This window comes from Leopardus geoffroyi, chromosome B1, assembly GCF_018350155.1.
Source record: "Leopardus geoffroyi isolate Oge1 chromosome B1, O.geoffroyi_Oge1_pat1.0, whole genome shotgun sequence".
Classification (NCBI taxonomy): Eukaryota; Metazoa; Chordata; class Mammalia; order Carnivora; family Felidae; genus Leopardus; species Leopardus geoffroyi.
Window position 1 is genome coordinate 50,213,609 of NC_059327.1, and position 16,801 is coordinate 50,230,409.

Here is a 16,801-nt window from a genome sequence, read left to right on the forward strand (position 1 = left end):
ATATATCTCTTCCTCGCCCCTCAGTCAGTTCTGAAATAATAGCCCACTTACGTTCTTCCTTCTGCCATCCATTTTGCAGCCTCTGTTTACCAGCTTCAGCGCAGACACTGCAGGAATGCACGAACTTTACACGAGCCTCTTTTAAACTCTACAGACCACTTTGTGGAAATGAGAATGAAACAGTGAGGCCCATAATTCCCAGGGGTTACCTTTTTTCTTTTTACACTCCCAAATCATAGCTCCACATTTTACTGAAGAAAATATCTGTCTTTCTAATCAGAAACATTCCTGTTATTTTTCGGTCTACTAATGTAGATGGATCACTCCCCGTTTTTTTTTTTTCCAGATGCCCTAAGGGCAGCACATCCCATGATTCCCTCCCTCCCCACCCCACCCCCCCAACCCACCAGGATCTTACCCTTTCCCAAGCTTTTTGATGCGAGAGTTCCCCTGAAGGCATGACAGGTGAGAAACTTATCCCTTATTTGTAACACCATCTTCTGGTGCCTGACAAACATCCTGCGGTGCCAGTTTCCTTCACAGCTTTGTTGTTTAACACTGAGCTGTGCACGGAGGGAGAGCTTCCCACTCCCCCTAAATATGACACCTGCCACCTGCCGCTTCCCTGGTGTCTTCCTGCAGGAGAGCACCACACGTTTTCACCCATAGCCATTGCTGGCAGTTATACTTTTGTCCTGTTGTAATCGAGAGTTTTTTTGGGTCTTTTGTTCTTTTGTGAAAATGCATTTTTATCCATAACATGTTGGTGTCTGTAGTTTAGTCTAGTTTTCTCAGCTCAGTAGAAAGATACCATGAGCTCTGATAATCTGTACGAGTACTAGTCCAGAATTCAATAGCTCACTAGTATGGCCTTCAGTGACTAGTGCTATGTTTGTTGCAAACCTAGAATGATCAGGTTTGATTATCATCACCAGCAATCTTTCTGATAGAAGGAAAAAATTCTTAGCAAGAAAAAAACATTTTGGTGCTTTTTATTTGTTGAATCATGGAAATGTCAACTGGAAGTCTGGACCTATTTCCATTCAGTGTCTACTTAAATACATTTCACCTCTACTTTGTCATGAGCCCCTCACCCACTGTGTCCTCCCACGAATGTTCTGCCTCCCCTTGCCCTCAGCATGCCTTTCTGTGAGTTGGAGAATTTTACCAATCCACTAATAACATTTGTTTCTTATTTCTGCATGTCTAGGATGACAGCACTAGCCATAGTGACCACCAAGACCCCATCTCATTAGCTGTGGAAATGGCAGCAGTCAACCACACTATCTTGGCCTTGGCCCGACAAGGAGCCAACGAAATCAAGACAGAGGCCCTGGATGACGACTGATCAGGGAGGGTTGAACATGAGAAGTTAACTTAGTTTAGACGTAGCACCTTAGCAGACTTTCCTCGGTCCTTAACATGTGTTCTTACAGTATAACTTGCAGTTTCTTGTATGTCAGTTAGCCCTTAGGGTCTTGTTCTGTGAAGATGGCATGGTGCCCTCAGCCTTTGCATATACTCTCTCAGTATTAATTCCCAGTAAATAATAACCAACCAACCAACCAACCAAACTTCCCTCTCCCAGCCCCCGAGGCTAGAAAATCTTGCTGCTCTGTCTTAGCATTCCAAGAAAGTGCTTCCAGGTATTTAGATAGCCCTCAGTTCTCAAATAATAGGCTACGTGTAAAACCTTGGGTACCTTTAGATTCCTGTAACACTAGTCTGTACCCTTTTCCTTCCCCAAGACTGATAGGATGCAAGCTGAGGTAGTGTGGCCCAGGATTGACAGACACCATTTGGGGAGTATCTGCAGAGTAAAAGGAACACTAGAATTCCCACTCAGCGTGGGAATAATTGATTTCCAGCTGCAATAAGCCGTGCCTCATAATAGTCACACTGTGGCTAGATTATACTTCTTTGGGTGCTGTGGAAAAATGTGGAATGTCCATGGAAAAACTTGATCTCAGATTTTGGTTGATGTTAACATGCCTGACACAGACATCCTTTCCTCTCACAAGCTGTGTGACTTAGTAGATAAAATACTGCCTTCTGCCTTTGGGACCATGATTCAAACACACAAAAAAACAAAAGTCATTTAAAAACAAAACAAAACAAAACAAACCCAGCTTGAGAGCATTGGAAAAAAAACAAAACAAAAAACATGAGCTGAATGTCTAATGGATGTTAAGTCCAGTTCTCAGAACCACTGTACGTTACGCGGCACAGGTATGTGCCTGCCTGCAAAAGTGCTGGAGGTCATCATGGACGCTGCTTTGCCTCCTGTTTGTGTCCCCTTTCCCTGCTACCAAAAAAAAGTCTTTCAAGGATGGAGCTAAGGTCACAAATGAGTGAATGAACTTCCAGTCTTTGTATCCATTAACTGAAGCCCCCTCAATATGAGAGGTTGATAGAGGACTTTATGGTGGGATTATGCTGACTGACTATCACAATTGCAAATACTTTCCTAAAAAGGAGCAGAAAAAAGCAGGGGACAATTGCCACTTGCGTGGTGTGTCTTCAAGATACAACGTGATGTGACTGCTTTGGTGTTCTCTTTACTCTGTCCTTGTAGAGGTGTGAAAAGCTATATTGCTACAGGCAATTTATTTAATAATTGGAAGCCATATTGATAATGGATGTGGTAATATTTGTAAAGTTTAATCTACTTTAAGCGGCAGTAACTAATGGAATTTTTTTCCTTGATCACATATGTAGCACTTTTGTTACTTTTTAAAGATATTTATATTTGATAAATCTTTTTTTCATTTTGAGAACTCAAAATACCAAACAGTGAACTTGCGTTATAAAGTCACCCTGTGATCACCTTGTCATCTAGTAGCAAAATGATGAACTATTCATGCATCAAAGAAAATTACATCTGCTGGCCTTGTATGAAAATGATCTCTTGGCATCCCGATTAAATGACACACTGTCACTGTGGGGAAGAGGAAACAGCCTTCAATGTAGCGGCGTAGGGTGCGTCTGAGGGAGGCATGACTGCTGTGTATTTTCTGCCTCGTTCCATCTCCTTTCTACGCACAGTGGAGCCTTGTTTAAAGGGGGATTTGGGGCTGGCTGTTAACTGTCTTTTCGTCCATTATCTAAGAACAATTTCTAAGATGGAAGGAAGGTGCCATTTCCTTACCTCTTCACCTCCATGCCCCCACCAGATGTATTCAACCTAAAACCATTGAGAAGAGAGTGAGACTGACCTTCTTTGTTTGTCCCTTTCTCATTAGTAGATATTAAATACCCACCAGTTTTTAGCTGGTCTGACTCCATTTAAGGCATATGCTGACAAGGTCTTCTCCCTGTCTGTTCATCCTGCCTACGCCAGTGTGCGGAAGCCTTTAGAGGGCATGAAAATGCCACCTTATATGGGTCTGTGACTTTAAAGAGCTAAGGGCAGGGACTGGGCCTGCTCTTGTCTGTGGATTTCAGGAAGAAAATGTATATACTTCTTCCAGCTTCCAAGAATTGGAGTAAAATGGGGTAGTCTTTTCTGTTTTACTGTATTACTTGAACCAACAGATTCAAGAGTAGCATTTGTTATTCTCAGGAATGATCGCCCTGCTCATTTTCTTTCTTGGTGTGTTTGAGTTTTTATTTCAATTAGGAGATTATGTTATCTTTCTTTCCTTTTATATTACTTAGAAAAAAAAAATGTAACATATTGTATCTTCCCATTCCGGTGAAATTTTGTCTTCTTATTCTCAGTTGAATCAGAAAGAAAAGAGAGGAAAATATACTGTCTGACAAGCCACATCCATGATTTATTGTAAGGAGATTATTATAATTGATAGCTTCTTTATGATGGGATTGCTAGTATCATTTGTTCTTGCTGGTCTTTTTAAAGAAACAGACTCAAACTGTTAAGACAGCTGCAGTTTCTAAAGAAATACAGTGATTGCCAGAGAAGAGCTAAAAGGTTTCATTGTTTTAAGGCCTTAAGGAAGGAGAAAAGCTTCAGAGAAAAAGGGGGAGTCAGTATCCATGAAAGCAGTAGCAGGCCCTATCTGGCAACCTGGAAAAAGTAAGAGCACATGTCTACCAATGCAGGATAGCCTCATATTGGGTTCAGAAAGAAGGAATCTTTCATCCAGAATTCTTCTTTTAATTGAAGAAGACTGCTGGCCTGCTCTTAAGACCCGCTGCCTTACATATAACTTTTGCTTTTTCACCGAGAGCAAAAATACAGTTCTTTGGGGCCTAGATTTAAATCTGCCATTGTTTTTTTGTTTTTGTTTTTGTTTTGTTTTTGTCCCTGGGTTCAATTCTGCTGTCTTGTCCAGTCTACCTTAGTTCTCATAATGGCACACAGAGTTGTCACTGTCTTAATTTGTCGTATCTTTGGATGGTGAATTTTTTTCTTAAAAAACCCTAAATTCCTGTCTTACTGAAGGGAAAAGAGCCAGACTCAAAAAAAAAAAAAAAAAAAGAAAAGAAAAAGAAAAAAAAATCCCATTATGTACTTTTGGGTTGATCTACCCCTCTTTTCTTACTCCATCCTGTACATCCCTTAGGCCCCAGAGGACTGTTTCAGGACTGCTCTTCCCTAGTGAAGAAGACTAAATAAAAGGGTGGGGTGGAAACCTTGTCAGCAGTTCTTATAGGAACTTGTCTGGTTTTTTTTGAAAGACACTTTCATTGAATTACTATAGTCACATGGGTAAATTTCCTACTCTTCTTACAACACAGCCTTACAAAGGGACCTTTTAAAGATGGACCATCTGAATGAGATTTCTGATTTGCTGTTGATAACCCTAATGTGGGGTGAAGGCCAGGGAGGGCAATACAGTAACACTCTTAGCTGAGACCTTTTGGTGTCAGTCAGTACCAAATAGACACTTTGGTTTATTTCAGCAAAGCTTGTAATTGTTGGGTAACCCTTAGGGCATTTCTTCACAGTCTCAGTCCTTTAAGTGGTTGAAAAGTGCGGTTACCTTCCACCTACCTATGGGATCTGTACAGTTCCCACACACTGTCTTTGGGTGGGCGGCCCCTCCCCCCACATTCTCCTGTTCCTTCACAGGAAGAAAGTTCCTGGAACAGGAAGACCCCTTTAAGGTACCTTTCACTGAAGCTCAGTAGAGGTGACCACCTAAAAAGATACGGGTGAGGAAGCAGCTGCTCATCAACAGTGAAGTATGCAAATCCCGTACTGTGGTTCCTGGTAGATTTTCGATGGCACGCAGTCCAGTAACCGACAGTACCGCTGTTGGGGCCAGATATCCACATATATTTTTACCTCAAAGGGGACAACTCATGAAGAGCTCGCTCATACACTCATTTCAGTTCTTTACAAACTTCCCTCCTGGACTCTAGCCATCAAGCACCAAGTGTAAATAGACTAATTTCATCAGGAATCTCCAGTCACATTCTCTCCCTCTGTGAACAGCTCCCCTTCCATTTGCCTCTGGGCTCCAATACTAAGGGCCTCATCTTGAGCAGACATCTTTGCTGGGATTTTTATCTTCCACAGAAGGCAGAGCATGTGGGTGTGGTCCATCTCTTCACACAAACACTCCTTTCTGTCTTGCAGGCCATCTTTGTGACCAGCTACATATTCCACTGACCAGCTACATTATCTCTGCCCATAACAGTGGAAATAATCCCTTTTTCACACACAGTCCTACCCATCCTAAAAATGTGAACTTCAAGTCCTTACTCTCTTGGTCCTAAGAAGGGTTTGGGTAGAAGCAGTCTTCCCATGTAACTTGTAGCTCTGCCTTTTAAAATTGCTTTTTGTCTTTTTTTGTTCAGAGAACAACCGGAGTATTTTTCCCCAATAAGTCTCAACAGATTCTTAGGCAATAATTTTTCTTGTTATTGATGATCTTGTGCTCAGTAGCACTCTACACTGAATAGTCCTGACCCTTCACGTTGTGCGTTGGTTTTCTGTGTGAATCTCTGTCCATGATTTAAACCTTAGGTCAGAGTGGTGATAGATTTTGTCATTTTGTTGTTGTGATTATTAGTAATGTTTTACTACTGTATTCACTGGGGCTGCATTGAGACCAGCCAAATCCATTTATAGCTTTACTGAGCCGGTTTTGTTTGTCAAGATTTCCCAAGTGAAAGTTGGGCGCACTGACCAGCTGTTGGCTGACAGCGTCTTTCTGGAGCATAGGGATGGGGTGGGGGATGCACTGGGGAAGGGGTGGGAATTACACATTTAAAACATTCCTTTTTGTGTGCTCTCTAAATAGCAAGGATGTTTACTCAGGATTCGGGTATCAGTTGTCAGCCATGTTGATTTTGGCTAACTGAGCTGCCTGCCCGAAAACCTTCTTCCTGTTTCTTAATTTCCAGACTAATTTACATTACTTCAGTAATACCTAAGTTTTCCAGTTTGAAGGTATTGTACCATAATGAGAACACAAGGTTTTCCCAGGGAGGCAACTATGAATGGCCACGTTATCTTGTAAGGATTTCCCTAGTGGTAGCGTATTGTCAGAGTAGAGGCCCTTTCTTTTTCAGTACCGCGCTCTCCTTCATCACATGCTCTTCTCTTCAAAAGGTGACTATCACCTAAGAGGAAAGCTTTCTTTACCCCTCTAAGGAGAACTACCATACTGAGATGGTGGGAAAGACTTTTTAAATATATCGACCCCACAAGTTCCTTTTCCAGTCACAGAAACTCCTCTTATAAACAGGTTATGTTCAGAAAGGCTGTTCTTCAGTCTCTTTACTTATAAGCTAAAAGTGATAAGCGACTGCTTTTGTCATCTTAAAGGACCAACGGTTGACTCACTTATCTCTGAAGTGCAACTCTGTTCCTATCTATGGACATTCGAAAGCTGGAAGTCTTGGTGGAGATGAAAAGTAGCAGCAAAGAGAAAGCTAACGATGTGAGAAATCCAGTTTCCTATAACGTTAGTTTTCTTTTGTAATTAAAAGGGGAGTACGTAGGGTGGAGAAGGGAGGGGAAATCTGCTTGCACCAAAAGATCTTGCACCCCGTGCTTATCGTCACCCAGGGACCTTGAGGGTGTAGTAGATGCTGTGGGTAACCAGTGTGCAGAACCCTGGACTTCTGTTTTATCACGCTTCATAGGACGCTTGGGGCCAAGCGTTGCGCAGAACTAAATCTAACTGATTCAAGTCAAGTCTAACTTCTGGCCGTCAGCCACCCACGTTTCACGCCCGTTATCTTGTTAGCCCGCGCAGCGCCCTGACAGCAAACAGGGATGCATCTGCAGGAGGCTCTGCCTTTCAGTCCTGACACCTTTTTTGCTTGACAAGTTTGGGAATTGATTTGCCCATCTGGATGGCATGACTGTGCCTTCCATGGGTGTCTGAGCCCCAAAGTGCAGTGGTGTGGGGCAGCTGTCGAGTGTGCCCTGTCACTATGACTGCCACACGCTGACCTGAGCAGGGCGTGTGTGCCCGGCTCAGACATCTTGGGATGCCGCTCCCTTAACTCCATTTTCATTTTCTCTTTTAATAAAAGTGTCTCTATACAGCCATAATTAACTCTCAAATTCACATTGGTGTGCTGTGATCAAATGAAGGTTTGCCTGAATCCTTTCAAATTGTAACCATGGTAATTGAAGGGGGTGGCACAGAATGAATATGTAAAAATATAACGACAATTGTTCTGAATGACTGAGTGTCCTCCTGACATGTAATTAGCTGTTTTAGCAAGATGTAGATTGGCATGGTCATAATTAAAAGGATTTCTGTCCTTTATGTGATTGGAAATGGCAGATCTCCCATTCCCTGTTCCCTTTTAGCACTGATGCTCCCAAGAACATTTGGAACAGCAGCTCAGTAAACTAAAATAATGACATGGTGCTCGTGTCCTCTCCCTTTAGTGAAAGAGAAGGATTTGGAGTTATTTCAACTTCAAAATGGAAGCCTTCGCTGTTGCTCCCCACTTGACTTCTATATCATTTGAAACCTCTGTCTTACATCCAGTTTTGACTAGCTCCACCTTTGGCAGAAACTTTAGTCAGAACCCCAAACTGAGTCAGTCCCTGACAAGCCCTTCATGACTGCCCCACTTGCTGGCCAGCTAAGCACATCGTGTGGCCTCACTTGAGGACATTTACTGTCTAACAAACTTCCTGGGATTTTGATTTTCTCCTTGGTTACTTGATATTTCCATTGTCACCATTAGAAAGTATCAAATGGGAATGTACACGTGAGTTAAATAGCGTTTTCCTCACTGAATCATAGGATCTTTGACAGACATGATACAAACAGATGTAAACACGTGAGCTTTTAACAACTCTGTGGCATAAATGGAGTCCTGATACTTACAGTGTCCTGAAGTTAATGTATATGCATGAGTGGCCCCCAGATTTCCCCACATCGCTCTTACAGGGCAAAACCAGGTTCCTTATGTCAGCAGGCTTTTGTTATCCTGAGTTTTCCCCATTGCTCTGCTGAGTCAGTGGGATTGTCTCCCCAGCCCACCCAGGTGCATGTTTTCTCTCCCTTTCACTTTGCTTGCTTTCTCTTCATCACCTTGTCCCCCTGAGCATCGTGTGGTCTTGACACCTTACACCGCCTGCCCAGGATGTCTGCTGTTCTCCCGCCGAGGCCTCCCACTGGAGGGGAGCTGCTGCTGTGTCGCCAGCTAGCTTTTCTCTAGAATATGCTTTGGTTTTTTCCATCACTTGCAGAAGTCTTCATTCAGTTCTATGATCAAGTGAGCCTCCGCACAAATACCAGCACCCAGCATAGTGCCAAGCAGCCTCTCACAAGCTGCTTCGTTTCTGTGGGGCTCCTAGCTGTGCCCGTGAGCCTGGGCCACGAGCGCCTTCTTCCTTCAAGCCTGGACACTCCGGGATTGCTTAGTAACCACTGAGAAAATGCCACTCTTGCTTTTGTTCATATTTTGCTGCTTACCCTCATACAAACCTTTTCCCCTGTCTCCACATATCAGAAGGGATCCTAACCAAGTGCTAGTTATACTTCATTTTGATGAAAATGCTGAGGCAGGCTGCTTCTCTATAACTGTTCTCTCCCCGTCCACAAACAGAATTTGGGAAAACGTTCTGCCTTGAGGTCTTTTATTCTTGTTCTCCTCAAAAATACCTCCAAAATGTGTAGTCATTGGGCCAGATCAGGAAAAATGCCATTAAAAGTTCTTACACGGTGCTTCTCTTCCTATAGGATCTAAAAGTGACTTTCAGCCCCACCCCCACGCACCTACTTTCAAGATACATGTGCTAGTGTGGAGACTTCCCTGTGGGGTCCTATCAGTCTTCTGACAGTTGGAATGATTGTGGATTTATGGCCCCAAAGAGCAGAGTACCCCATCCCTTATTTTCCCAGCTGCTGAAAGATCACCATCTCCATTACAGTTGAGAAGTTGTTTTAAGATTAGAAATTCTGAGAACTCACTGGAGTATGATACCGATTGCTGAGACAGGCATTCAAACAGCCAGCACAATGTTCTGATTATCTGCTTATATTCAAACAAAATAGAATTATCACTGCAGTTAAAACCTAACACAATCTGCTATTTTAGGGATCAAAGTATTAGATGTGCCGCTTAAGGAATGGTGCTACTAAAAAAGAACTGAAGTTGGCAAGACATTTCCCTCCCCAGTTGTTTCCACAGGCCATTTTGGTGATTCCAAAAACCCTACACCTTATAATGCCATTACCACCAGCAACCCCCACTAAAAAGAAAAAAGCAAAAAAGAAAGCCAACTCACCCAAATCCCTGAAAGCATGGGTAGTACTTGGCCATGAAATAGTATTTTTTTCTTTTTTTGGAAGAAAACACCAGAAGTTACTCTTACAAGAGACCAGAGTAAAGAAAGATGTCATTCTAAATCATAATGCAACAAGAGACAAACATTCAGACCTCCTGAGCATTCAGAGCTCATGATAATAGCAGCTGACATTTATTGAGCATGTACTATGCACCAGGCACTGTGCTGAGTGTTCTTACTGTCTTGTTTATTCTTGAAGATTCGCAGACCTTACACTGAGCAGCATCACCTTAATGGAGTCGAGGAAAATCTCCAGTTGCTTCTTTCACGTTAGTAGATGTTATTTGGAGAACAGGTTGCAGGGTCTGCCTGGCATTGCTCTGAGTGAAATCAATGCACTTAACCTATTTTGTTCTCTCACAAGACAATGCTGGATGATCCCCACTAGCACACTGTCACATTGCTATCCTCTGTCTGTGCACTTCATTCCCCCTGACACTGAACTAGTGTTACTTTGATGATCTAGACATTAGAGCATCCCTTCCCCTTGGCCTTTCTCCGTGGTTAGTGATAGTGACAGAAACGCAGTGAACTCAGTGAGGCTCAGCAACAGTGATGTGAAACCTGTTTCAAACATCCTGTCTCTAGAAGGCAAATGTGAGGTCCTGCCTTTTGGGGGCAGGAGGAGAAACAGAATGGCTGTCTCATCATCTGCGTTTTGAGGAGAAGTAGAATTTACTAGCACTCCTTGGGTGTAGTTGCAGTTAGTTGAGGCAGAGAGTGCACTTCCTGTTTTCCCTCTGTTTAGCTCTTTGAGCATTTTCTTAGTGCCTGTTACTGTTAGGCATCCTGCTTCTGCACAGAGGTGTTTAGCTAAGCCGTTCCAGCTCATTCTGTCCCATCATAGATATGTGAGACAGTGGGGCTGAACCAGTACTTTTGGAGATTCGGGGATTCTGGTATTAGTGTCTGCCCTACATGGAGACAGGTCCAGATTTGGGATCAGCATAGAACTGTCTAATGAACCACAGTCCAGCAAAGGGGCCAGCTGCCTAGGGATTCAGGTGGCAGTTCAGTGACCATTGTCAGGGGCCTGGGCTCCAAGCTGACCGGAGGACTGAACTAAAATTCCATGTTTCTCTCCCCCTCGCTTCTCCAGCTCTTTTCCTCTTGAAACTAAGTTGTTCCCAGGGGCTGTCACTCTCTTCTCATCCACTCCATCACGTCCTAGGCATCCTTGGAACCCAAGAGACTGGAAACCATCCCAGGAGGAAGGCCCCAGTTGGAGTGGCCCTGTGAGCAGATCTACCAGGTTGACTATTTGAGTTTGGTGGCCCTGTAATAGGTACCTTGTTTCATTAGCTGGCTAATGGGATTTTTGATTATCCCCCCCGCCCCACACCAAAAAAACCCCCACCCTAATGTGAAGGGAACAAGGTATGTGTGCCTTCTGTTTAGCTGTTGGTCCAGATTTGGCATCTCTGGTGGCAGTTGGGTGCCACTGAAATTTTGGAATGGAGACATTAACTCCATGCTTGGAAAGAGCACGTGACTCTTACCAACCAGTATGGGTGGCAGAGATGAGTCACAAGATTTGTGTTGCCTTTATAACTTTTCCAGCTTCCCATCACTTCCAGGTCAAGTTGAAGTCTCCGTCTTGTTTTCTGGCTTCCTTTAAGCCCAGAAACCGCTCCCCTTTTGTTGCTTTACTGGAACTAAGAGCCCAGCGTAAACTTATGAGGGTCATTTTTCCACTTCATCATTCACTGAAGCTATTAAACTGGAAACAAAACGACATTAGTGCTATATTAATGTAAACAGCAGCCACTCTAGTGATATTACATTGAACTCTTTTGTTTTTATGCCAGATTCATGGGCGGGGGCAGGCAGCGCATACATTAGTAGAGTGGATGGAACAGAGGTGAGGGCTCAGCTGTGGGCTCCTTTCAAGAGCATTATTGTTAGTGATTTGCCTTGAAAACCACATTTCAATATGTTAGAAGTCAGTGAGCCCCTTAATCCTGCATCTCTGAAAATGGGCACCACAAAACCAAAGTTCTTTGGGGGCAGGGGGAGTTCTCCCTTCAAGCGTCGGCATCTCTGGCAAGGCTTTTCTTTGTTGCTCACGGTTTCGCCGGAACACTTCTCTCGAAAGGGCCTCTTCTAGTAGTTTTTTCTCACACGGGAAATAGCAAGCAAGCCTGTGCAGTCCTGTAGCCGTGAGTCTGGAGCAGACCGTCTACACACCCGCTCTGCCCCGATCCGTTTGCTCTGGTCTGCAGAAACAGGGAAGAGCAGAGCTGCTGCTGGGCCCAGCCCCGGTGTTTTCATCTTCACCCAGGCTGCAAGGTGGGACATTGCCCCTGCCAGATGAGACCAAGAACATCATAGTTGCCTCCCCTGGAAGAGCCCACAGCCTTCTCTGATTCCCCATGGGCTCCCCTCCCTCCCTTCCATGGCCATAGTCACCAGTAGGTATGCAGTACCTTCCAAGGATACATTTCTAGTTCTGTTTTTTAAGTGCCTAAGCAAGTTACAGACCTCTGGAACCTGCCGGAGAGTCGGCCTGTGCCCTGCCCCCTCCTCTTCCCCTCCCTACACTTAGCCCTCAGGGGCGGGTGCAGATAGCTGCCCCTCTGCAGGGCCCCCAGCATTCTGCTGGCAGAACAACTACAAGGGCAAGCTCGTGGGCAGGGCGGCATTGGCACTGCCCCGTCAGGCTGGCTCCGTCACTCTGTCCTGCGCTGCTTTTTAAGAGTGTCTCTGTCAATGGGGTTACGGTCTCGGTTCGTAGAGAATGTTAAGGAGCCTGCTTAGCAAAATCTACAGCTGTCGAGTGGGGAGATCGGGGAGAGCAAGACCGCCTCAGCGCAGAATTCGGTCTTTGTCCGCAGCTGGAAAGTGCATCCAGACCCAAGAGGGCAAAGAGTCAGATAATCATGGTTTAAAACACAATGATTCATTTGCCATCATTAATCACTGGAACCCTGGCTGCCTCTTCTTGTCCTCTCCCTAGATTTGAGGGATCAGGGTGTCTGCTCACAAGGGCTCAGAAAGGCCATCGTCGCTGGGGGTGAAGCAAGATCACAAGTGTGTCTTTGAAAATGAGTGTGAGATTATCTGTTTGCTTCTTTTTTAAAGTAATTTAAGTCTGACCTAAATTTGGGGCCTTTATTATGTGGTGGGTGTACGACGGATTATTTTGTGACTGCACTCTGTTCACATCACGGCACTAAGCAGCGCTCAGATGATTTGTTGGTGCATTAGAACGTTTTGCAAAACGGACAAATCCATACCAGGCACTTTATTTTCATTAATAATCCAGCGTTTTTGTTCAGACAATGTCATAACCCAAATGGTGGGCATTCACATGTAACAGGTATGGGCAAATTTGCCAGAGGAATTCTTGGGATTGGGAGAGAGAAGGGAGGCGGGTTGATGAAAGTGGTCAGACGGGAGAATATTGAATCCGTGGTGGTAATGGAAGGGAGGCTTCTCTGGAGCGCGTCACCCCAACCCGGATCCGGGCAGCGCGCTGTTGCTCTGTTCTCCAGTTGCTCGTGTTTACGGGTTCTACGAGTGCTTGTCCGTTGTCCCACTGAGCGTGCGCGGGAGCACTGCAGAGCAGGGGACAGCAGTGCAGCGAGCGGCACCACAGCCCCCCTTTCTTCTCAGTTACCTGGACCCGAACACCCCGGCGCACAGAGTGCGGGGGACTGTTTTCTGTTGCGGAACCGTGTGCAGCTGTGTCTCCCTGTTCGCTGCGGGGGTGGGAACTAGCTGGCGCAGGTTGGAAAGTGGAAAGTGAGGTTGACGGTCGTAATCCGATCAGATACCATGGACCAGATGCCTTGGGACTGCCTGAAAGTCTTTAGCGTCCACCAAATACTCGAGTATCTGCGACGGGCTGTGTGGGGTCCCTGCCAGATGGCTTTGGGGCAGAGTGCCCTTCCCTGCCTTGGCCGTCGTGTGTCTTAGTCTTTGTGTTTCCCTTTGGCGTCTCCTGGTCTCTGTCCCCCATCCTGTGCACCATGTGTCCCTGAGGGGAGTCGCACCTGTGTCTGAGTCTGCTGTAAGGTGTTCAGTCTACCTCAAGGGGTCATCATGGTCAACTCTGTCCCATAGCAATCCTTCTGACATCGCCACACACACTGGAATGTATATCTGCCCCTGGCCCTGGCCCTGCCTTCCCTGTCAGTAACCTCCTGACCCCATCTTTCCTATAATCACCACAAACTCCTAGTGCAAATTGGATGCTGCTTTAAATGTGAAAACAATTGTTCAAAAGCTATAAAACCTGAATGAAAGCTAAAGCTGAATTTATAAGCCTTGTTGCATATGAGCCAAAAGTGCAAAAAGCTCTATATAATGAACTAACCTGCCACTCGTATAAATATAAATATATATAAATATATTAAAATCAGACTGTTCTACAAAATTGTGTATTTGTATTTTTGTGTACGTACAATTTTCTGCTAAGCAGAAGGAGGATGTAGTATAGGATGCTGTGAGAAGAGATTTGGTTTAATCCTATTTCTTTGTTACTTATTTTTGTTAACATCAGATGCCTGTCTTTGTCTTCTCTGTGTATGACACTGTTTGGAAAGCTGCAGTATCTCTCTTCCTTAGGTCCAGAGTCCGTTAGAGAATGAAATCTGGGGTTTAGAGAGTTGTCCAGGTCACCAAATGGACAAGCAGAGACACAGCTTGGCCGTCTACTGCCCAGGAGCTGTTCGTGGTTCTGAGGCAGCAGTGAGGCAGGGCACAGCCTCTGGGAAGCAGAATCCCACTTCTAGAAGGCAAGTTCCAAAACACAAGATTGTAACAGGTCTCTCTCAACAGAAGACTCTCCACCGGGCCCATCAGGAGGGGATGCAGGGCCTCTCTGAATGGAGGAACGGGACCTCTTATTTCTGGGCCAGAAGTTTGCCCAGAAGGTAGCAGGGGGCTCTGCCTGGCCGTAGTGCCCAGCTCACTAGCCGTCCCTGGGCTCTGTGTCCCTCTTCTGAGTAGTCGCTGCCTTTTCTCAGATCAGGTTACCAAAATGCCTCCCCTCTGCTGAGCTGCTGGCGCTTCATCACCCAGACCTCCAGCCCCAGTTCCCTGGAGCATCTCAGAACCCACTTTCCCGGTGCTAACACACAAGAGGGGGGTAAAGTGGCTGCCAGTAATGGCCAGAAACCAACTATCTGGGAGGCCAGGCCGGAAGACAAGCTCCGCGCACCCAGGGCAGTCGGCCCATCCGCTGGGAAGGCTTCCGGCAGCCCTGGGCCCGGGCCCCGCCCCCCACCCACCTCTCAGCCCCATGCAGTCCCTCGTGGCCTGAACCTTCTCTAGGGAGAGCGATACTGCACCTTCACCTGTGGGACTCATATTTATAACAATGTGTAATGACTGTAGCAAAAAGCCCTTGTTTCTAGATGTAAATGGTCAAAGAAACAAGTGCTCTATTGTATTGATTAAAATAGTTCAAATGAGTCCTGTATCATTGTATCTCCTATTCTGGATTAGTGCCTTTTGGACAGTAGACTGTTCTGTAATTAAAATGTAGTATACTGCTTTTTTGTACAGTTTTGTTTTAATAAAACTTTTTTTTAATTTGTGTTTATTTTAGTATTGTACCTATTAGAGAATAAAATGTATAACTGAACAAAGCCTGGCCGGGATTTCTTTGGGGGGGAAGAACGACCATTTGGGAAGCTCCCCAACACTAACGGGTGGCAGCCTTCCGTTTTGGACATCAGTCCCTTTGTGCTTTAAAAAGCAGTTGGCACGCCCAGAGGCCGAGGCCGAGGACACCTGGAAAGGGTTGAGGTGACAGACACTACGCGGTGGGGCAGGAATGCCTTCTGCTCTGGAAAGCCCCTGAACCCACCCACCTCCTCCATGGGGCTCTCCTACCCCAGGAGAGGCCACACCTTCCCCTCGCTCCCTTGCCCTGGCTGGGGGGGCACCCTCACATCGACCCCAGCCCCCTCCCTCCCTTCCCTCTGTCTTCCCACATCTCAGTGCCCCTGGGGTCCTAGCAGCTTGTCCACGCTGACAAGCTCCACACACTTTCCTTCTCGGGCTCCAGGCCATGTCCCAAGCACCTGATTTTCTCAAAGAGCCGTCTTTCCGTTTGCAGTGAAAAATGAAAAGAAGCGAAGCTGAAGCTTCATTGTTTTTCCTTAAAGACACCTATGGTTGGGGGCAGATTCTTACCCAGGACTCAAGGACAGAGTGCCCAAGCCCCCCTGTCCCCCCACTCATCCCACAGCCTAGGATTGACTTGTTTTACCCCTCCTCAGAGAAAACCTAAGAAATAAATGGTTTCCTCTTACAGACTTAGGAAGGGCTAGGCAAAATTTTAAGTTGCCCCAAACCCTAAGTCCCCAAGTGGAGGTGAGCAGGGGATGGGGGAGGGGATGCTGAGGACATTGTCTCCTCACGCTCCTCCTCTGGGCCAAAGCCTGCAAAGGAGTCCTGCAAACGCACCAGCCTAGAAGGAACGTCCTCAACCGCTAAAATCCTCCAGGGCCCCTCCCGCGAGCACCGTGCGCTCCGACCCGTGGGGACTGGTCGGGATTGCCCATCCGCGCTGTTCGCTCGCTACACAAGGCCTGGTGCGGAAGAAGCACACAAATGTTCACCGAGTGACTCAGCGAGAGGACTAAACGTGACACAACCACTAGAGCTCGTTTTGGGGTCTGAGCGACCGTAACAACCCCACAGCCTCATGCTGTGGGAGTTCTCATGAGCTGCAGGAAAGTAGCAGCTTGGAAAATTGAGATTCATCCTAGGAGCTAGATCAATTCTACATTCTGACTTGCCTCAGAACAGGGCAGCTCCCGGCTGCCAAATTTCTGTCATAATTTGGCAGTACTTATCTCAGAGAACCCAGAGAACTTAGGAATATAAACCAGCCCTGCAAAGATGTGCCCTGACTGGTTGGTGGCCACCTCCAGTCGGCCTTCCACCTGCAAGGACATGATCCATCAGAGGAGAGCCAAGTGATTTACTGATGCAGGGCCGCCGGGGAGCCCGTTTGCCCGTGAAAACAGCACACCCAGCAGCCTTGCCCCTGCCTGGTGCTGGGCTCCCTGCAGGCAATCTCAGGAGACCTGGTCACCTCCCCAGGGAAGAGGG

The 16,801-nt window shown here is 46.0% G+C and overlaps 1 protein-coding gene across 11 annotated transcripts in view; it reads left to right on the forward strand.

Moving 5' to 3' along the window:
* The window catches only part of HMBOX1 (homeobox containing 1), a 206,234-nt gene extending 190,911 nt beyond the window's left edge, over positions 1–15,323 (forward strand). For 10 of the 11 annotated variants that reach the window (XM_045461786.1, XM_045461713.1, XM_045461761.1 and 7 more), the window contains one exon: positions 1,211–15,323. In XM_045461786.1, coding sequence (XP_045317742.1) covers positions 1,211–1,348 — 138 coding nt within the window. In that variant the 3' untranslated portion in view covers positions 1,349–15,323. The remainder of the gene's footprint in view (positions 1–1,210) is intronic. The other variant, XM_045461803.1, reaches the window with a different exon arrangement.
* The last annotated feature ends 1,478 nt before the right edge of the window (positions 15,324–16,801 follow it).